General features: G+C 33.8%; 5 protein-coding genes across 6 annotated transcripts in view; 2 read left to right on the top strand and 3 right to left on the bottom strand.

The window, feature by feature from the left end:
* Positions 1 to 3,305, top strand: part of LOC104892855 (uncharacterized) — a 4,256-nt gene extending 951 nt beyond the window's left edge. The window contains exons 3-5 of the mRNA XM_048635106.2: positions 958 to 1,636; positions 1,946 to 2,194; positions 3,006 to 3,305. Coding sequence (XP_048491063.2) covers positions 983 to 1,636; positions 1,946 to 2,194; positions 3,006 to 3,032 — 930 coding nt within the window. The 5' untranslated portion in view covers positions 958 to 982 and the 3' untranslated portion in view covers positions 3,033 to 3,305. The remainder of the gene's footprint in view (positions 1 to 957; positions 1,637 to 1,945; positions 2,195 to 3,005) is intronic.
* An 885-nt stretch (positions 3,306 to 4,190) lies between these two features.
* On the top strand, positions 4,191 to 7,228 carry LOC130589733 (uncharacterized). 2 transcript variants are annotated; one of them, XM_057391253.1, is made up of 4 exons: positions 4,191 to 4,224; positions 6,426 to 6,563; positions 6,635 to 6,835; positions 6,912 to 7,228. In XM_057391253.1, the coding sequence occupies exons 1-4, from the start codon at positions 4,207 to 4,209 to the stop codon at positions 7,017 to 7,019; spliced, it is 465 nt and encodes a 154-aa protein (XP_057247236.1). In that variant the 5' UTR covers positions 4,191 to 4,206; the 3' UTR covers positions 7,020 to 7,228. The 2 variants fall into 2 exon arrangements, with proteins under 2 accessions (XP_057247236.1, XP_057247235.1); XM_057391252.1 differs by lacking the exon at positions 4,191 to 4,224 and having other exon boundaries at positions 6,272 to 6,563.
* Positions 7,229 to 7,871: 643 nt separating this feature from the next.
* On the bottom strand, positions 7,872 to 9,926 carry LOC104892854 (auxin-responsive protein IAA4). Its single transcript, XM_057391486.1, is given in 4 exon segments — positions 7,872 to 8,096; positions 8,218 to 8,420; positions 9,681 to 9,758; positions 9,847 to 9,926. Coding segments are annotated over 4 exon segments (537 nt in total). The 3' UTR covers positions 7,872 to 7,920.
* LOC130589376 (protein FAR1-RELATED SEQUENCE 5-like) lies at positions 8,551 to 15,274 on the bottom strand. The gene is made up of 4 exons (XM_057391251.1): positions 15,065 to 15,274; positions 13,013 to 13,081; positions 10,049 to 12,318; positions 8,551 to 8,852 (listed from the first exon to the last, which is right to left on the bottom strand). The coding sequence occupies exons 2-3, from the start codon at positions 13,071 to 13,073 to the stop codon at positions 11,375 to 11,377; spliced, it is 1,005 nt and encodes a 334-aa protein (XP_057247234.1). The 5' UTR covers positions 13,074 to 13,081; positions 15,065 to 15,274; the 3' UTR covers positions 8,551 to 8,852; positions 10,049 to 11,374.
* On the bottom strand, positions 10,055 to 10,699 carry LOC130589867 (protein FAR1-RELATED SEQUENCE 1-like). The gene has a single exon (XM_057391485.1). The coding sequence runs from the start codon at positions 10,697 to 10,699 to the stop codon at positions 10,055 to 10,057; it is 645 nt and encodes a 214-aa protein (XP_057247468.1).
* Positions 15,275 to 22,026: the final 6,752 nt, after the last annotated feature.

Below are 22,026 nucleotides of genomic sequence, written 5' to 3'. Positions count from 1 at the left end.
ATAGAACAGATTACCAACTAGAAAGGTCAGGTATGAAGCTTAGCTGATTAAAAATTGTGATCTTGTTACAATGAGAAAGAAGAAGGCCAACCTTGTTTAATATTATATAGCTCGTGAGAGCGCTGTTTTAACTGATGAAACTGCGAAAGTTGTATGTTAAGGGAAAAGGACTAGCACCGCTTCTATATAGATTGCTGTCAACTGGCTGGATTGTAGCCCCAAAAGCAGTATAACACAATTAAATGTACCTGACAAGAATAGTCGAGTCCAAGTAACATAGGATTCAGACACAGGAAAAAAGGCTCAACTATCAGAGACCCTTGGGTTCTGCCAGGACAGTTTATTTATGCTTTCTTCTTTCTTCTCGTCGGAGCTATTGCACAAAGACTAGCCATGTTAAAAATGAAGAAGGAAGTACGAGCACACTTGGAGAGGGAAGTACAACGGGAATTGTACACTGCATCTAAGAAAGATGAATCCCTTCTGAAAAGTGAAAACTCCTCAAATAAACTTGAGCTGTAATCAACATGTAATATAAAGGTTTCAATCAAATGCTCTTGAGAGTATGTTAGTTAATAGTTAGTGGTATTCCTCTCAAAAAAAGAAAAAAATTTAAGTTAGTAGAATTGAGATTCCTCTAGTGGTCTTTATTAGGTGGGGTGAAAGTAATTCTTTTAGACTTGAATATCCCAAGTGCAATTAGGGAGAACGAATTTGTGAAATCGCATAATTAGACGGGTGATTGATGTTTCTTAAAAAAATGAAGCACGTACGATGTTTCTTAATTGGATTGTGCAATTGTGACTTTTTTTTCTGTGTTTCTCTATTCTGAAATTGCCTAGTCACTACATGATTTGTACCAAGTGAAATTTCGCGTAATTCATTCCTTGCTTTATATTTCAGTTGTTGTTACAACGGTTATGAGTTTATATAATTTGTTTATATGATTTTCACCAGGTTTGGTTTTGTACATCATATTTCAATGGAGGAAGTTGAAAGAAAAAATTCTGTCCGTAAGTTTGGAAGTCGTATGTCTCCATCCGGACTTCACTCTATGATTGAAAATATGAGTTCTGAACAAAGACAAGCGGTAAAAGATATCGGGTTCGGTGTTTTTCTTGAGTTGGGCTTTGGGGCTCTAAACAATAAGCTAAGTCTTTGGCTTATTGAGAACTTTGACCCATATAGTCGTACATTATATGTACGAGATGGGAAGATCACGATAGATCGAGAAGATGTCCAAGTGACTCTTGGCCTTCCTATGGGTCCTAAGGTTGTGAAGGAAGCAATGAAGGATGATGACAATGACGAATTCCGTATTCTTTTCGAACAATGGAGGAGTATATGGGGTTTGGAGAAAGGATGCCCTAAAACTACAAAAATGCCGGAGAGGATTCTTACTTTGGGGGCCGGAGATGATTTCAAGAGAAGTTTTGTTGTTTTTGTTGTTTCCTCGTGTTTGCATGGGCAGAAGAATCAATCTTGCACTTACAAGATTTTGTTTTCACTCATGGACACAAGTGAAATAAGTCGGATGGATTGGTGTCAATATACAATTGATTGTTTAATCGATGCAATCTTGATTTGGAAGAAAAATCCATGTGGTTTTTTCACGGGATCTCTATTATTTCTCACGGTAGGTATTGACACTTTCATATACTCTATTGTATAATTAATAAAATACGCTTTTAGATCATGATTTTCAAGGTATCATGTTGATATTTGTTTGCTTCATTCTTTTTACAAATAAGGTGTACATAGAAGGTGTATATATATATTTGAAATAAGTGGTATTGGTGATGTATATGTAGTAGAAATATGATGTACATATTGTAGAAATCTGATGTACATATTGTAGAAATCTGATGTACGTGTTATTTTATGATACGCATATATATTATTTTTGTGTTTTTGTCATTACTAATTCATTTTTATTGTTCAATAGTTATTCTACTTGGATAGGGTGGAATTTATAGGATCACAAATTGAAAGGAAGGCTCCGATTATATGTTGTTGGAAGGCTAAGGCTATAGAAGAAAGATGTAAGGCAGAGATAAAAGCCGGAAGTTTTGGGTTTGGAAGGATTTTGCCTCCTATACGAATCAAAAGTGATGCCGACACAATTATTAATGATCTTGTACCAGTCCATTCTACAACAAATGATCAAGGAGATTCATCACAAAAATCTACAGAGGTACACCTCACATTCCTAGTTTCTTTGTCAATTCTCATTTAATTATGTGCTTGTCTAGAAAGTGTAAGATTTCTTTGGACTCTAGCTAGCTTGGTTATGTTTGATAATTGCTTTTAGATTCTCATATGTACATCAATAATAAATTAATTTAGTAACTTGACCTTAGAAAAGCCTACTAAGGTCTACTTAAAGTTCAACTATCATGTGTTTGTGTTAATTTGAACTCGGAAACACGAAAAAAGTAATTTGTGAACTTTAATGTAATCGTCTCTGACAGAAGCCTCTGAAAAAAGAGGGCCAAAGAATTTGAAGGGTAAAAAATGCTCGTACTGCCTTTATTCTGTATGTTATTGGTGAAAAATATTTCTTCTGTGATGTTTCGGCATGAACTTAAACAGCTGCAAATTCAGCATTGATTCATTAGATTTACAAGAAAAGAAACAAGGAAAAAAAACACCATACTCCACAAAGGAGCTGTTAAGAGCTTCCAAGTAATAGCATACAGCTCCTTTGTGGAGTATAATCTTATTAACAATGCTAATTATTATGATTCATTGTGTAATATTAAAATCCACCCAAATGCTTGAGCTAATTGACTAAGGCTACCACTAAGAAAGAAAAAAACTTTTCTAGGGTTAAAATTATTATACAAAGTTTATGTATTTTGAATCATTCTTTTTCATGAAGTCATTCTTACTATTATTCTTTATTCCTTGTTTCAAAAATGTTCCTATGTTTCACTTTTTCGCTTTAATAGTATCCTCCACTTCTTTTGTTCCACAATTTACATAAGCTATGAATGATATTACAGGATTTGATTGATACCCTTTCTGTGTGACAAAGAATTTAGCTACAACTTTATTCAATTTGGGCAAGTTCTCTCCTTGGTTCAAAAACAATACCCGGGTAGTGAATGTATAAAGAAAATACAAAGCACAGCGGTTGATATGTTCACTAAATTCTCAGAGAAGCAACAAGCTCAACCGGAAGTAGAGCCTTCCGTTTCTAATCTTAATGAGAAGTCAAATTCAGACGAGTATGATGCTTTCTTTGATCAACCTGGAGTTCTGGAAGCAGTTGATGCTCTTGTGAATGCTTATCAAGAGACTTGTGGAACAATAATCAACAAGAAACTATGAAGGAATTGAACATTCCTTATGAGATTTGTGCTACTCCACAACAACAACCGGATGTTCCTAGTTTTGACCTTGGATTGACCTTTCACCGTTTGTTCATGCCCTCAAACTAAAGATATCAATCTAATTCATCCACTGATGCACCTGATTTGATGCACCTGAGATTGAGACGAGAGACCCATAGTCGTTGCTTTACAAGGTCGACTAGGCAACAAAAAGGGGAAGAACAAAGTTGTGCATTTTGATACGGAATTAGAGGGAAAACTCGAAAATAAGAGACAACGTCTCTAAGGAAGCCAAAGAACCTGCCTTTGCAAATTAGGTCTCCATACTATGATCGAGTTGTTGACGTGTTTGAAGAAGTTGACTATCATCGAGAAGCAAATCTGCAAATATGTTCTGACATATGGAGATAGAAAGTAAGATGATTATGTTACTTCTTTTGTCTAATTTATTGCTTGATTTATAAATTACAAACTTCAATTCATTGTCATTCTTTTTTTTAAAAAAAAAATCATGTCTCTTTAGTGAAGTATTGTATCATTACAAAGGATTCCAAGGTGAACGACATCTTTTCTCATCACTTTTGGAAGAGTATGTGGACACCGGGATCATTGATATATGGTCATTGCTTTTAAATCGGAAGGAATCAGGACGTGGGTTAGGGTCCCCAAAGAGATTCTTTATCCCTCCTACAGCTTGTGTAAGTTTCTAATCGATTAAATTTTTGTTCTAAGTCTTCATATTATTATTATTTAATATATTAATTATAGGTTAATTGACTGAAGAACTTTTAGACGGAAAAAACCGTGCTACAATGTGAGCTTAGTTCCATAAGAGATTGTTGAACATGCCAACTGCTCCGAGTATGGAGATATGTCAGATGTTGATCTTGTAAGTAATTAGTTAATTTTTAGCCTAATATGATGTACTTATCATCAAGTCATGATTTATGACTATATGGGAGTTTATTGTGTTTATGATTTAATCGACAATGTACTTTTATGTCATTAGCGATGTACTTATAAGTCATGAGTGATGTACTTTTAAGTCATTAGACCAAATCAACTTCTTGATCAAAAACCCCTCTTTCCAGGACCCAATCTTCAATCATGACCTAAGAATGCTAAGAATGAACAATCTGATTCAGTAGGGATAAAATGGCCTGCTCCCAACACTACAACATGTGTTAAACTCGTCCATTTCTGCACATAACCAACGACTTCCCCCTTCACTTTCCACACTTTCATTTCAGCATCTTCAAACTTGTCATTTTCTTCCCACTTCAATGTTTTCATCCAAGCCTCAACTGAAACCACCCCATCTGAGGTCTCTTTGGCCCTGATATAACAATACTTTGCTCTCTCTCACCAACAATTCCACCATGTATTTCACACTCTTCATCACATCTTCATGTAAAATCGAGCCAACTACACGGCTACATTCCTCCCAAACCGTCGAATTCTCCACCCCTAATGCCGTCTTCACTTCCACCTTGTTCATAAACCTCGCTATATATCTACGTGCCCATTAGAACATCTGGGGAAAAAGAAAAAATCAGTCCTTCCTGTGGGCAAGACACTGAGACAGTAAATGGAAACCTACACAACATACAAGAAAATGTAGTAAAAAATCACATAATTCTTCACGTTTCTAACATTGTAACACAGGAGACCTATCTAATTTAACAATCAAACCAGCTGCTCAGATTAATAGTTTTAGTCCAAGAAAGCCCAAGTTTTTCTTTTTTTCATGCTTTCCACACATTAAAAGCACATTAATGCTTTCCAGCTTAAAAAAAAATCAGATCAGCTAGTTATATATATATAGTTATCCAATTCTATAATCATACGCACCATTTGTTGTTCCACAGAAAAATCTTTCTTTAAGGTTCGATTTTGAGTTTACAGGCAATTAATTCGGTAGGTGCATCTTCTTGGAGTATGATTTATGAATTTCATTTTACAAGGCTTTTATGTCATTAGTGATGTACTTATAAGTCATGAGTGATGTTGGATATTTCCCAATTCCAAATGGTAATTGTAGTTTTGTTCATGTCTTGTAATCCTTTTGAGTGCCTAGATTTCTGGAGATCTCCAAGTTTGGAGTGCACACCTTATATTTACCATCTTTTTTTTTTTGGTTCATCTTGAACCTTTTATCTATTCTGGTTTGTCCATGTTTATCAACATCTAGTCAATCATTCTTCAATTCATCTCCCCAAGATTATCCCTCAACATCCTATTCATTTGCTTAAGTAAATTTGATGATTTATTACATGAAATACCTAAATTAAGGTATGGATTTAGAAGATAAAATTTGAAAATCGATTTGCAAATAAGAGCTTGCAATTACATAGGGCTCGGTCTCTTCATTATTTGGAGTAATAATAATAATTTATTCTTCTCTTCATTAGGGTAAACCTTAAGTGGATGTGCAGTACTCAATACATGGATGTGGACCAAATTGCTAATGGTTTTGCAAAACTCAATATGTAGATGTACACTAAAGTGTAAAAGGATGTGCAATACTGCATATGTGGATGTGGATGTGGATGTGTATGTGCAGAAATAAACAGAAGACAGAGATGTTCCGGTTTTCTCCCCTTGAAAGCCACAAAGTTGTGTATGTGCATCTGTGATGAAAATACACCACCTAAGCACACTAACATTCTCAATTTACAAATATTTGAAATCAGTAGACAGTAATTATAAAATTCCAATAGTTTATTGAAGTCCGAAACTAGAATAGGTTTTTTATATGATGCAAATGTTTCATAATACAAGATTTCAGATTCATTTGAATTAAAATGGTTCCTTAAATAATATGTGCACCATGGCATTAAGTATCGGCTCATCATGAAATCATAGTAATTAGTAAAGCTAATTATTCTCTTTTCCCTCTTCTCTCTTCCAGCTGGTGCCTACAACCCAGAATCATCTCCAGACTCCTCCCATTCAACACCCTTTTTATTAGCCCCTCTTTGATTCCTATCATACATTTGAAATTTTATGTTTCCCGACTAATTTGTTACCCCTATTCCAAAGATGATTGAATGCTATGACTTAAAAGCGTACCTTCTTATCTTATCGCAGGTTTTTTGTCCTATTCTTCAAAGGGGTTGTTACGTAGTTTTATGTTTCAATTTCAAGCATTCCAAGATTGATATTATTGACCAAAGGATGCTTACCGGAATATTGAATGAAAATTATGGTGGCTACGCAACAATATTGGTAATTTATTGATATTTATCTCAACTACTTTGTTCTTTTTATGAATACCATTAACAATGTGCATTTGTAAGGCTAAGGCATTTTCTAACTATTTGGAGTCAAGCGGTGATCCAAGAGCCGAAAAAGTATTGAACTTCGACCTAAAACTAATCAAACTACAATGTAAATCAAATGAGAATGATGATATCGATAGTGGTGTGTGTGCAATGAGGTACATGGAAATGTATATGGCGCAAGGGACTTCTTCGTGGGATACTAACTTTAAAAACAACGTAAGAAATTTTTTTTAGGTTGTTTTTTTCTAGTTATATTTGATTTTAAAGCTGATTAATATTTGTTTATTTTTAGGTTTTTTTTCTGAAAACTTTGAGAGCCAAGTATTGTTGTGAGATCTTGAAGGACGACTCCAATGTAGTTAAACAACTTATGCTAAAGAAAGTTAAGGAGATGAAATGAGCTGCAAGAATTTCAGTATTCATGTACTTGTGAGCCTTCGGTGATGTACTTGTAAGACATCGTTGATGTACTTGGTTGTCTGCTATAGCACTTAGTATTATGAATTTTATGTTTTTACATTTGATAGTTTTGTTATGATGTTTTTACATTTGATACTACAATGTAAATTTTTCATGAGTTAATTTAACTGATAGTCTTGTTTGTGTTATGATGTTGTTACTATTGTCATAACACCATAACTAAACAGTTTTAACAATTAATAGTATTATTTATAGAAGCAGGGCTTGTTCAATAATGATAAGTTGGGCAAATACCCTCCTATATTTCCTCAAAGGCCCAAACTACAAAATATGCCACTCCGATATGCAAATATCTCCATATTACAGGTGCTAGATTAGGAAGCCCTCCAAACAATTCATTTTTCCCATTCCCCAATATACATTCGAAAACACTAAGAAACAAAGGGTGTCAAACAAAGTATAAACCATGACTTAGTTAAAAGGCAATAGTCATCAAGAAAGAAATTTAACGAGAAGTTGCTTTACTAGAATTTGTTAAACCATGACATGTTTTTTTATTTTTTAGAATTTGTTAAACTTATGAACATAGAACAGGAAAGAGCAAAGAAACTTGAAATCAAAATCAAAAGAAAACTTTTTCTTTCATCAATATATATATGTATATATATATATACATACAGAGCTTTGCGCCAAAAAAAAAGATCTTTTTGAGAATATAAGGAGCATTATATACATGAAAATGAGATGCTACAGATCCAAAACATGATAATCTCCCAAATTACATGAAAAAAAAATACTCCTTTTTCCAAAAATTTAAAGTAAAAAATTTCCATTTACGAAAAAAATAGACTCCGCTATATATATTTTTTATATATAAATATTTAAGCCAAACAACCCAAGCCTCTTGCATCTGATCCTTTCATAACTCTCGGCCTTTTGCAAGAATTAATGAACATTTCCCATGGAACATCTCCTACCAACATCCAATCTCCATCTTTGTCTTCATAAGTTGGTACAAGTTCTGATCCATTATACCCTTCTCTCTATGAGTATTTACCTAATAAATCAAAACAAAAACAAGGATATAGTTAAGTAATTTAATTCACCAAAAATATCAAATAATAATGTTATTGTAATAATTTATTTAAAATTAATTATAAGATGATATTGACACTTACCAACTGTAACTTTAAACATCTCTTCCAAGGACTTAAGAAGTTCTGCATAGCCATTGTAAAGTTTCATGTCAATCTTTCTAAGATAAGGAGCTCCATCCATGCTAACTTTAACGTAATTTCCTCCAACTTCTGCTTCTTTTTTAATTGCTTGAAGGCAATTTTTCCTGTAGGATCTAACTGGAGGCCAACCAACTACTTGTGCCCTATCTTACAGTCTGACACTTGTACAGTCAGAAGAAAATAATTTCTTAGGAGCCATATCGATAGCTCTCGTGTACTATATCCGGACAGAATCAAAGTCCAGATAGTTGCAGGTATAAATAACTAGAGAAAAACGGGGAAGATCATGGAACTATCATGAAACAAAATTCACAAAGATCATGGAAGCCAAAAAGAGACGACAATTTGGTAATCTTTTCTAGGCAAAAATGTATATTCAAATATCACAATTGAAGTCTAGTTTAAAGAGTTCAAAAAGGACCCATATATATCAAGTAAGCTGGTATAAATAACTAGAGAAAAACGGAGAAGATCAGCACTTTCATTGTTTGAGCATCATCTTGATTCCTGCTTCTCTGTCGATGTGTGCACCATCTTGTGATATGGATGATTCACAAAAGAGAACCACGTAATAACTGAAACATCATGATAGAAGGTACCAGTTAGAAAGTGAGCCACGAAAAACGAGAAATGAACGAACTTTACTAAGACAACTAGTTAGAAAGTGCCAACAAGAAGATAAACTTACTTGATTGACAGGTGGGATTTTAGCAATAGTATACACTTACTTAATTCGGGTAAACAGTCATGTTTGTGTTTGTTCTTGGGTTGATTTAAGCTACTTGAGAACATGAAAAATATATATAGATAGATTTCTTACTGGTAATTTAATAAAACAATGATGTACTTTTAATCCATTCTTGATGTACTTTTAAGCTAGTGGTGATGTATTTTTAGCCACCATTAGTTATATTTTAGCTAAAATATACCATGAACATTTAACAAGTCAACATTAGATGTTCCCAAAACTTTATAAGGTCTGAATTTGTAAAAAGAAATGGGAAGTTTATTATTTTACGATGGAAGGAGTATTACGAATTGTTTGATTCTTTTTGATGCATATATGCAGGTTAGTGGGGGAGTTTCCAATCTCTAATAATGGAGCAGATCACATGCCTACACTGCATAAGCGTCTGAGCCAGGTTCTGTTTCGCTTTTTTCGAGCTCTAAGTCCTAATGTCTGAGCTCAAATAATTTCCTATCTTACTTTGCTAGAAGTCTAATGATCAATAGAAGTTACTAGACCAATCAAAACAAAAAACTCCAAACTCAAAAGTCTGACGTCGAACTTGGAAACTGCTACAGGGGAATCTAGGGCCTGATCATGAATATTATAATGTGAAGGTATAAACTCCAAACTCAAATCCCCCCCCTTCTACCATGTAATGTTTGAATAGATATACAAATCAAGACTCAAACTTTCAAGTTCAAGTTCTTTGAGACAGCAAAATGTAACAATAGCTGCTCTTGTTGAACCAAATCTAGATATACAAACCATATCATCGTAAAGGTGGTAAAAAATCTGACCCATTTGGAAAATCATAAATCTATTCAAGCTTGAGACTATACCCTTTGATGTACATTGAAGATATCAGTGACGTACATTCAAGCCATCTCTGATGTACATTCAAGCCATCTCTAATGTACATCGGTATACCAGTTGTTTCACTCTATCATACCTTAATTAATGTGAACCAAGTAAAAGTAACATTTAAGGACCAATAAACATACTAGAAATCATAAATCATAATAGAAATGAGTTTCTAGTTACCTTAGATCATGAAGGTATCTTTGACGGACAATTTCGAAGGTCATGGTATCCAAGCTCTCCACAAGCGCTGCATAACCTCTTTTTCTTTTGATGTTGCTCAATTGCCTTCTCCCTCTCTCCCTTGATCCTTTTTCCGCTTCTAGTGCCACTTCCCTTGTTACTTGATATCTTAGGGGGTTTGATTGTTGTCTCACTAGGAGCCACAGATCCAATTAGGAGCTCTATGTCTTGTGCTTTGCTACGAGTGTTATTTGCACTCTTTTTGGCTTCCATGTCCAATCTCAAGGTCCGAAGGTTTTTAACAAGTTCAGCAATATCTTCTTCATTCTGCTCAGCCTCACTTACACAATTGTAAATTTCTGACCAAAGCTCATTCAAGATTTTCTTCTTGTCCACCATTCTTGTGCATTGGTCTAAAATGTTGCCTTCCAAGTCAAATATTGGCTTTTTTGTTGCCATTGTAGTCCATCTGTTAAGAACATATTTCTCAGGAATCATGGCTAGGTTCTTTGCCTTCCATACCCAAACCATGTGCCTACAAGGTAAACCATGTCTCTCAAATACCTTGCATGAACAATTTGTTTCATAGTTTGTGTTATTAAACACTACCTCAAACGTTCTTTTACGATTCACCTCATTAACTGTGGCCATTTCTAAGTCATTTTCTCTTTTGAACTCTATAATCCCACAAGAAAACAAGCACTATACACCTCCTCTTGAACCTGATAAAATATGGAGTGCGTAAATACCTCTGAAGCATGCTTCTCAATGAGCAACGGTGTCTTACATTCTGGAAATTTGTTCTTTGAGTCATTGTCAAATTCAGCTTGTGATTGTCTTTGTGAATCCATCGCAGTTTCGAAGCGCATATAAAACTCTACAAGAGTAACATGGGGATTAGTAAAGGAGGTAAAGAAGTGATTTTCACTTTCCGACCTCGAAGTTGTCTTCATGATCCCACCCAAGAATAAATCTCTAAAATAAGCCGGGATCCACATATTTCTTATCTTATACAACTCAGTTAGCCACTCATGTTTTTCCAACTTAAATTCAGCAATCAATTTGTTCCATTTTTCTTCAAATTCTAAAGGCTCCAACCCTAGGTCCCACACACATAATCGTAACTTTTCATGGAAGTCTGTCTCACTCAAAAGATTTCTGTCCATTTTGGCAGACACCTTCTCCATAATATGCCACATGCAAAACCGGTGCTCCGTTTCTTTGAAAACTTTCCTCACTGCAATTTTCATTGCTGGATCTTGGTCCGTTATCAAACAAGTGGGTTCATTATTTCCCATTGCCTTCAAGAAAGTGGTAAACAACCACTCAAACGAGCTTATGTCTTCCTTGGCAGTAAAACCGGCACCAAATGTGATACATTTTATGGTGATCAACACCAGTAAAAGGCCCAAAGACCATATTATACCGATTAGTCTCATAAGTGGTATCAAAGGAGACCATATCCCCAAACAAAGCATAGTTCTTCCTACAAATGGGATCCGCCCAAAAAGCCTTAGTAAGACATTGTTCATCATCTACCTCAAAATCATAAAAGAAGGCACCCCAAAATAACTTTTTCATTTTAAAATTGTCCACAAACATTTGAGCATCAGAGCCATCAATATATGCTTTTAGATCTCTTGAGAAATTCTTGAAATCTTGTTTTGAAGCCCCGATATTATCATATCCACCAACATTCTCTTTTAAGATTCTAAAACTTTTTGTTGGCCCAATATTCAGTTTTGAATTATCAACTATGAACTTCTTATGCAAAATTGTCATTTTTCTACCTTGCTTCTGAAATTTTCTACAACTTGGGGTGTAAAGAGGGTGGGTATGTCCTTCATAAAAGTTTTTGACAAAATATCCGCCTTCCTCCCGAATCTTAAGAACCAACTGAGCTTTACACCCCACTCTTGTCACCAACCTTCTTCTAGTAGAAGCTTTTTCATCTTCCTTTTGTTTCGGTTTGTCCTCAATGTTTGTCTTACGCTTCTGTTTAAAACCCGCCTTATTGCATAAGCAATATTTTATTGCAACAACACCACTCTTGTTCTTGTTAGTCGTCGACTTTCGAGTGTTGAAGCCACAATGTAGGGCATAAGCATCATAAAATTTAATCCCTTCTTCCAAACTATCAAACGTCATCCCTAACACAGGTGTTAACTCATTAGAACACAAAGGCATCCACTCCCTTGTTCCTCCCGGGGTAACAAAAGGGCGTGCTCTAGGAGTAACCCATGTAGCTGTATTGGAAGTATTCGTTTGAGCTGGAAAGGAAAGCATATATCATATATGAATTAAGCTTAACTTATGTAAAACAATAGAAAATAATGCATACAATTTTTATCTTATGCGCACACTAGACAATGCATACAATAGCTGCATCTTACGCATTATGTATGCACAAAAACAGAATTTTAACCACATGATGAAATAGTATTTAACCAACTAATTCATCATGATTACATGAAATAAAATTGAACCAATTAATTCATCAACCTCATTATATCATATTATCATTTTTTACATTAATGAAAGTTTTGAAAGCCATGTATTAGCTAATAGTACCAACTATTTTAATACTAAACTATCATGATGTACTTATCATCAAGTCCTAATTTATGACTATATGAGAGTTTAATGTGTTTATGATATTTAAACTAAACATTTTTAATCGATGATGTACTTTTATGCCATCAGTGATGTACTTATAAGTCATCAATGATGTACTTTTAGCCTTATCTGACATCTTCCTTCAAATAAGAAACCTAATTATGCAAGAGCCATATTTGATATTTCACATGACTGATAGGATACATTTATGCTAGAAATCAGATATTCACTCATAGAAAGTAGTTGTGATCCCAAACTTATCACATACAAGAAATCTTTGATTTGAAATTTGATAAACATTAATGATTAAGATACTTATTATCACATCGGAGAAAGCCAATCATTCACCTGCTACTTGTATTATTGGAGTATGTTGATTATGGTCTTCCATAGTAGGTTGAATTTCCATGAAATCCTCTGGAGAAAGGAACATAATAATTTTAGTTGAAAGACACAATACAAAACTTAACTGAAAGAATCACAATAATAGAAGTATAGTGCATATTACGATATGAATAAACTAAGTAAGTACGTATACATTTCATGGAACGGACAATAAATTGACAAATTAATAGTTTCATTTAAAAAATGAAAGAACTCGTTAATTTATGCAGTTTAGAGTTTAGACTCTAGAGCGTATTAACAAATAACAATGTTTTCTTCTAAGTATCATGTACTATAATTGACCAAAGTGTATAGCTATTGGCACTCTTGCATTAATTATTATCTAATACTCATTTATGCAACCTAGCAATACTACGAATAATTAATTAAAGTACAAAGAGATTACTCCTAACAAATTGTTCATCATCTACAAGAGTAATTTTAGTTGATTATGGTCTTCCATAGTAGGTTGAATTTCCATGAAATCCTCTGGAGAAAGGAACATAATAATTTTAGTTGAAAGACACAATACAAAACTTAACTGAAAGAATCACAAAAATAAATTAGATATGCATAGATCACATTTCATGTTTGTGTATGATATTGCCAAAAATCCAACTTCTATTTTTATAAGAGATTTAATGTACTTGTAGGTCTTTAATGATGTATATATGGCAAAGATATAATGTACATGAGTTGTATTGGTAAACCAAAGGTTAGAAGGCAAACACTAGCCATGAATCATACATCAAAAGGTGTTAGACTAGAGGTCAAAACATATTAAGCTAACTACCCTTCTTGAACCTTTAATCTAGTTAATTCATAGCAAAAGCAAAAACAGAGTAAGATGATTACAAGTTAATACTGAACAGGCCATCATTTAGCTTATTTTCTTATAATTATTCAGGCGTATTAAATCAACTTATCAGGAGTACGTTTCCCGGGTTTGACTCACCCTGGAATAATTGGGACAGCGCCATCAAAGGAGCTCCTGGATATATGGAATGGGAGAGAAAGAGAAGTTGAAGAAAACGGTCTCAAGTCCCTAAAGCTGTGCGAGGTTCTGCATTCTAAACCATTAGCAAATTTACCATCTTCATGAAGCACAAAAAGGCAGCAAATAACATTAGAATTCAGATGAGAGTGCAGTTTTGGTTAAGAGTTGTACCTTTTTAACACCTTTGGTAGTGAAAGAAGCAACAAAAATAAGTAACTGAGAGTTACACCAACAAACTAATATTACTCAATAATTATTCATTGCCTTTTCTGTCAAATTACTTAACCAGTTGTAGTGATATGGAGTAAGATGATTCAACATATGTAGCATCAGAAACAAAGCTAGATATATGTATATATGTGTCTTAAATCTTATGTCACTCGCACTCTTCATTTTTACTTAAAACCCATGTCGGATACTCTAAACGACACGGTACAAATTCTGTACTTCTGAATCACCGAAACTTCCAATGCCCATATAATGCAATGTCATTCCCCTAGGTGTCGTATCAATGAGTGTAAACATAAATTCATTTTGTTAATCATTTATATGCTTTTCTTAATCATTTAGTAAATTCAAAACTGATGTACATGTAGTAAATATATGATGTACATGTAGTAAACATATGATGTACATGTCCAAAGTTATCAGATTGCAGTACAAACACATACGAGTCTCAAAATTTATTTCAACTGGCATGGCATCCATCAACAAGCAGTCTATACAAGCGAATTTAGGAAAGAATAGCAAGCAAAGTCATAAAATTTGCATCAATAACCTAATAATAATTAATCCTCCAAAAACACAATCCACACATTCAATCCATCAGGAACAGAACAAAAGATGCAAATTCAAACCTAAAATTAAGAAATTTACTCATAATAGAGAGAGAAAAAGTTGAATATGAACAAAATTCCAGTGACAATCCATCACCATCAAGTATACTCTCTAAAAGACCTAATTTTCTATTAAAAAATGCGAAAACCATAACTATAATTATAGAATCCATGAATTCGTACCTGATGATAATTACTTTGATGGATGAATTTCGATCTCGATAGAAAAGTTCGACTTTAGTTTGCAATCAATCAATCGATGATGAGAGGTATGGATTTTTGATTTTTTTTTCCTCAGTGAGTACGTACTGTTCACGCTTATTACTAAGAAAATTGTGACTTTCTTATTACTGTTATGGCAAATCACAGCCCTTAGTTTTTTTTAATCTAATGCTCCCAGTTAATTCTCACATATTACTTTATTCTCACATAACTATTCATTCTCACCGGATCCCGACTCTACATATATATATATATATATACATACATATATATATATATATATACATATGTATATATATGTATACATATGTATATATATATATATATATGTATATATATATATATATATATATATATTATATATATATATATATATACATATATATAGATATATATAGATAGATATGTATCCATATATATATATATATATACATATATATATATATATTCATTTAACGAACTAATTATCCTTTATCATTACTTGAATATAGACTAACAAAATTTCAATCATAACTTATGATTAAAGGAAAATTTTAACCATTAATTATTATTTAATTTAAGCAAGTTTAAATTTTCGGGATATTACTGTAACTAGCAGTTCTCCAAGAACAAAAGAAATCAAAGCATGATTATAGATTAATAAGAAAGGAAAGCATACAATCAAGACAACTATAACATGCATCCAATACCATAAAACTCACAAGTAATACATGTGATAGTAAATTTCAAGTAAATAGGATAAAATGAATGAATCATCTCAAGAGTACTCAAATCATAATAAAAGCAAAGGTACAACATTATTGAGTCAGAAATCGAACGCCAGTGAATCACAATTCACTTCCTAAGGTTTGTCAGATCACAATCTCTAGGTAATTCTATGGGCTTACGTTCCCCACTGCATGTGTCTAAGAATAGCCAGACTCTCGATGCAGGGTAGAACACTAAGACTCCCTGACCTCTCGGACAACAACAAGTAACTCAAGTGTACCCCTAGTTTGCAAACTAGGTGGTTGGCAATTTCTTCACCGGGGACTACATCCATCCCACCGGATGTTCTTATCTCTGAATAAATAAAATCATAAAGTATCATCTAACTCAAAACTATTCTTCAAAAAGAGAAGGGATGCCACCCGACCTTATACCCATAATTCATCAAAAATAATTCTTCAAAAATCCTCAAAGAGTAACTTACAAACTTACAACAAAAACCTCTAATCACAATACTTGAACATCACTAAGCATCAACAATGATAATAAAACAGTTTTTACAGCACTAACAATATCAATCAGATATACATCACATCAAATAAGATCACCAACTACAAGTAGAACATACGTACAAGATCATACGAAAAATTAGACTACACAAAACTGTGTGCTTGGCGCATGAGCTTGCGCTCAACGCCACACTGTGCGTCTGGCGCACTAACTAATCTGCGTTTGACGCATCAGTGTGCGTCTGACGTCACCACTAATTGACTCCAAAGCTTATTAAATCATTAAAACATACACAACTAATCATTTTTACATAAACTAAACGTAAGCATAATGATACTCAATAATAACCATAGCAACCTACAAATCATCAGCTTCCAAGAAAATCAAAGGTCACAAATTATTTAATTTGTGGTGTATAAACCCTTAAATAATTAAAAGGAATATCCAACTAATAACAAAAACACAATAAAATTTATTAAACTAATTATCACAAAACGACTATTATGACTCTACTGACATGGTAAAAATTTTAGTTCTAATTTTCAGCCTCTAAAAGTAATTTTAAAAGTTAATTTATAGAATACTCAATACAACGAATCTATAGAAATATTTTAAAAGGCGTGCAAAAGAAACTCTATGTGCCACATGGCACTCTCCTCAAATTTCTAATGCGAAGGCTTTATGTTCATGTGTACTCCTCACTTTTAAAAAAATGTGTAAGTGCAAGGTATTGAACACGTGATGTTTGAAATGAAAAGTAAGAGCTTAACCATCAATACACTATGACTTTGTTGTTTAATGTTTCAAATATAATATAATAAAGTCTTATAATAATTATATTTAACTAAAAAGACTTAACTAGTATATATATACTCCCTGCATTTTTTATATTGCTACATTGTTGTATGTACAACAATTTATGAAATGTCACATTTAAGCTTTTTGGAGTATACTTTCTGATCCATTTAATGTAAAATAATGAGAAAAAGTAGTATTTTTGGGTGGAAAAATAGAAAAACAAATATAAAAGTATTACTTTATGGTGGGACAAGTATCCAAAATAAGGAAAATGTAGCAATTAAAAAAAAGGAGGGAGTACTTCTTTAACCCTCTTATTACATAATTTGCGAGAGAAGATTGATGTCATATTCTCTTACCACAATTCCTTTTAAGGTATTGTTTTCAAACTCAAAGCTTTCAAATTTTTTTTACTTATCATGTCGTGACGTGACCTTTTCAATTTCTTAATGGAAAAAAATACGAAAAATAGCAAAATAAATTATGAAATAAAAAATAATAACATATTTATTTACTGTAACTGACCCGAGGCATCGTCCAGGCATAAAAAACTAGTATAATAATTAAAAATAGAAATAAATGCCCAAAAATTACCAAAAATTAACATAACATGCATAAACTCACGTTAATACATAATATGAAAGCCAATAGATTTTTTGGCCTCCAAATATAATATTCACGATTTAAATACTAGTAAACGTAAAAATGCAAAAATAGATAAATTAATTAAATAAACCCATAAACAGTAGACAAAAATTATTCCAAGGCATGAAATACATACTACACACATAGCATGCTTCACAAAAAATAATTTCAGCATTTATAAAATTCGTTCTATAATTATTTTGCAAATAAGCCAGAAGCGCATAAATTATCGAATAAATCAAATAAATACATAAACTCAGATAGAATTATTTTTCTTCATACAATATTCACGCAACATATATCAAGTGTATTCACGTCAAATTTCATCAATAATTTCATTCAAAAAGCTTCACTACTACAAATATGGGCAAAGTAACCACCCATAAAAGACCACTAGGATGACATGAGTGATTATTTAGCAAAAAACACCTAATTTCTTAGACAAGAGGTCTCTTATATTACGATAAAAGACCTCCTTTTTAGACATGTGGTCTTTTTGCACATCCTTAAAATCACAAATATTAAAGAAACCACTTATGTTTGTTAAGTGGTTATTTTTATTTATATCCTTTTAGAGAAAATATGGATTCCTAAAATATATATTAGCCGGTATGTATTTGGCCAAATTAAAAATAAAATCAATATACTCTTCTAACTGTCTTTGTCGGTTCAATGTGAATGAAACAAAGCCACCTCACCTCAAAAATCTCTCTCCGCCTCGTCAATTCTCAAACCCCAAAAGGAAAAACCCCCAAACCCCATTTTTCTCGCACATGCCCATCTCTTTCTTTCGCTCCCCTCGCCGGTAGTTGTCGAAGCTCGCTGGAGCTCTATTGTGGGTCGTTCGTGCCGACTTATCTCTCTCCCCTCTGTTCGTATTTTGCCGCCGCAGTGCTGCTCGCGAGCCACCGCGATGCTGTTGCTGTTGCCCATGTGTTTCTCTCTCCTCCTGCACGCTATAACCACCGGAGTCGCGCCGCCTTGCTCGCCGGTGACTGAGCACCTCTTCTCTCTCTCCATCGCCCGCTGTTGTTGCGGCGATGCTGCTTGTTGTCGCGCTGCGTTCTTCCCCTTGTTCTTGCTTGTTGATGTTGCGATTGCTGTGGTTGATGTAATGCTTCCGCCGTCGGTATTGTCTGCCCTTCCGTCATCGCCGCCTTGATTTGCTGGTGGTTCACAAAGTACCGAAGGTACTAACCTCCTTTTGTGGTGGTTGTCTTCTTTTGTTTTTTTGTTGCTATGGTTGTTGTTTCTTCAAATTATGACTGAAGATTAATGTATAGATTATGAATTGTGGATGTTGGATGCGACTTATGATGTTGGATTCATCGTTGCTTGTGAATTGGAATTTGAAAACTGATGTTGTGTGATTACTTGGGTGAATGAGTGCTGGTGGATTGGTTCTTATTGATGATAGAAATCCTAAATTGAAGTAGACATCATGTGGATCAATAATCATAGTTGGAATATTGTTAAATTGGAAACTAATTATTCCTATTATGAGTTCTTAGTTTAAATTAATGAAATTAGTTAGTACAATGAGAGGAATGATTGTTTTATTAACGCAAATCAATGATGGGATAACATATATAGTTAACGGTATGTATTTGGTTAGTGCGTTAGGGAGTTAACTTAGAGACTGTTGTCATTAGCAAAGTACCTTACTTACATAAGTATGAACTATATAATACTTGTTATTTTTGTTGTAATTATACTACTAGTGTCTTACTAGAACTCAATTCGTACACAAGTGACCTTGCTAATGATACTCTTAAGAGTAATGAGTTCCTTTAAGAGGTGTACGTTGTTATGTTATTAATTAAGTAAGTTGGATATAAGTTTGTAGATTACTTTTTAAAGATTTACTTACATAAGTGAGTGATATGTAGATTACAAGTAAGTTAGTTATATTTTTTCTTACTTTCAAGACAACACTAATTAAGGGAATAATGATTCTTGTTAATGGTGATTTAGTTTTTTTTAGAAAAGGAAGATATATAAAATAGAGTAAGAATCATAGTTATGGATTAGTAGTTGTCAAGGCCCATGTCCTATGTGAGTTAAATAGGTAGTTGTATGATACTTCTCTTGTTACGACTAAAATGATTTACTATAATGGGTTTGTTGAGTTCCCTGTTTTGAGTTTGAGTGATGACAAACCACATTGAACTATTATATTGCATGCATGTTTCTGTTTCCATGTGTAGGTTCCAAAGTACAAGTTCAATGGATAGAAAGACGAAGCTTGTGAAGCCAAGTCTTGAAGAATTGCATGAAGACCAAGATCATGTTGTAGCACTTTAGGTCTTAGATGCAATGTAAGTGGTATAAAGGTGTTGATGCACTATAAAGTTTGAAACTAGAGATGAGTTAGTTGTGGATGACAAGAAACCTCGGTTACTTGTCATACACAACTACAAGTAAACTTGGTTGATTGGAACAGTCTAGGAACAGATCTGAACCAGTCCTGTAGGGTTTATTTAATGCATTCGTATGTTAGAAAAGTTTTCTTTTCGCGCAAAATTGATTTTCAAAATACACGGATGCATGGTTTGTTGTGAGAGCAAGATTTCTTAAGTATGGTAAGTGTGTTATATGATATTATACTTATTTTATTTATTATCAAAAAAATCAGTGAGTATATTTTCCTTGGAATAATTTCCATACTTCCGAGGAAAAATATACTCTCATAATATCATGTAACATTTACTTACCAAAGGCTTATTTAAGGAGTTCTGCTAGCACACAAACGAGTGGGCTTTTGCACGCATATTTTCAGTATACTCTAAGCAAAAGCATTCTCTCTCTCAAGCTCTCAAACTAGCAAATCCTAATACCACAATAAGACTAAACTACTCTCATTCTAAGCGTATTTAGGCTGTTTGTTTTGAGAAAAAACTGTTGTATTTGAGCATTCTGTGAGTTCAGTTTGCTGGGGAAGTTGATCGGGATCAACTTCATTTGAACCATCATAGTTGGTGGTTGGTCGAACTTCCATAGGTGGAAGTTGGGGAATCATCTTGTGCATAGGTGCATAAGTGATTGAGTGTAATTCTTTTGTTATTCTGAGTTGATTAATAAAAGAGTGAGTGAGTGGAGGACGTAGACTTATTAGAAGTCGAACCTCGTTAAATCCTTGTGTTGTTTATTCATTGCTTTTATTTCCGCTGCTAGAGAACTGTTCCTTTACTGTTCTTACTATAATCGAAAAATTACAACATTCGGACAAACACTCAATTCACCCCCCTCTTGAGTGTCACTTGCACTTACAATTGGTATCAGAGCCTAACTTCTTGAAAGGGTAACACCTAGAGAAGGAAAAGATAATGATACTCAAGAGATGACCAAGGATCTGGAGGATCAAGGTTGCCCAAGTTCAATGGAACAAATTATCCTTGGTGGAAGATTTGCATGAAGAATTGATCATTGGCACTGACTATGAGTGCTAGATGATTATCAAAGATGGTCCACGCAAGGTTGCTGATAAGGCTGATGGAACAGAGAAGAAGGAGAGTTAGTACACAAGTGCAGATCTGAAAACTCTCGAGAAAAATGCTAAAGCCATGTCATTACTTCAACAAGGTATTGCTGATAATGAGGTAAGCCGTATCTTAGCATGCTCTACTGCAAAAGAGATACGGGATACTTAGAATTAGCCTATGAAGGCACTAATGAAGTCAGGAGATCTTAAATTGATATTAATGTCTAAGTATGAAACTTTTGATATGAAACGAGATGAAAATATAAGAGATATGTTTACTCGTTTCATGGCAATTATCAATGAACTTAAATCTCTTGGAAAAAACTTTACTAATGAGATTTGGTAAGAAAGTCTTGAGAAGTTTGACAGGTTAATGGCTGCCCAAGGTTACTGTTATCCAGGAGGCCAAAAATCTATCCACCTTGTCCATGGAACAACTTATTGGGTCGTTGATGACTCATGAGATGTTGGTGGATTCAAAGGAGGAAAGTACAACCAAAAGCCGTGGGTTAGCCCTGAAAGGTGAAGAGAATGATGAAGATCTTGATGAGATTGGACTCATGGCTAAGAGGTTTGAGAGGAGTCTCATAACGCAGTTCAAGGAAAAGTCTTGGAAGAATAAGGGCAACACAAAGAAGACCAATATCAGCACTGGTTGCTTCAAATGTGGGGAAGCTGGACACATGATCAAAGACTGTCCAGCATGGAAGAATGACAAAATAGGACGGAAGGAGAAAAGGATGACAAAGAGGGTTATGCTAGCTGCCTGGGGTGATTTTGA

The sequence above is a fragment of the Beta vulgaris genome, chromosome 8 (assembly GCF_026745355.1).
Source record: "Beta vulgaris subsp. vulgaris cultivar EL10 chromosome 8, EL10.2, whole genome shotgun sequence".
In the NCBI taxonomy this organism is placed as follows: domain Eukaryota; kingdom Viridiplantae; phylum Streptophyta; class Magnoliopsida; order Caryophyllales; family Amaranthaceae; genus Beta; species Beta vulgaris.
The sequence above is the reverse complement of the archived record's forward strand: the minus strand, read 5'-3'. Positions and strand labels throughout refer to the sequence as shown.

Bases quoted from the DNA above. Each gene is read 5' to 3' on its own strand.
- LOC130589867 (XM_057391485.1), bottom strand. From the start codon at position 10,699: ATGGCCACAGTTAATGAGGTGAATCGTAAAAGAACGTTTGAGGTAGTG.
- LOC130589733 (XM_057391252.1), top strand. From the start codon at position 6,378: ATGATTGAATGCTATGACTTAAAAGCGTACCTTCTTATCTTATCGCAG. The intron at 6,564-6,634 runs GTAATTTATTGA...TGCATTTGTAAG, and splicing joins GTGGCTACGCAACAATATTG to GCTAAGGCATTTTCTAACTA. The intron at 6,836-6,911 runs GTAAGAAATTTT...GTTTATTTTTAG, and splicing joins ATACTAACTTTAAAAACAAC to GTTTTTTTTCTGAAAACTTT.
- LOC130589376 (XM_057391251.1), bottom strand. From the start codon at position 13,073: ATGGAAATTCAACCTACTATGGAAGACCATAATCAACATACTCCAATA. The intron at 12,319-13,012 runs GTGAATGATTGG...TTTCCTTTCCAG, and splicing joins TCCAATAATACAAGTAGCAG to CTCAAACGAATACTTCCAAT.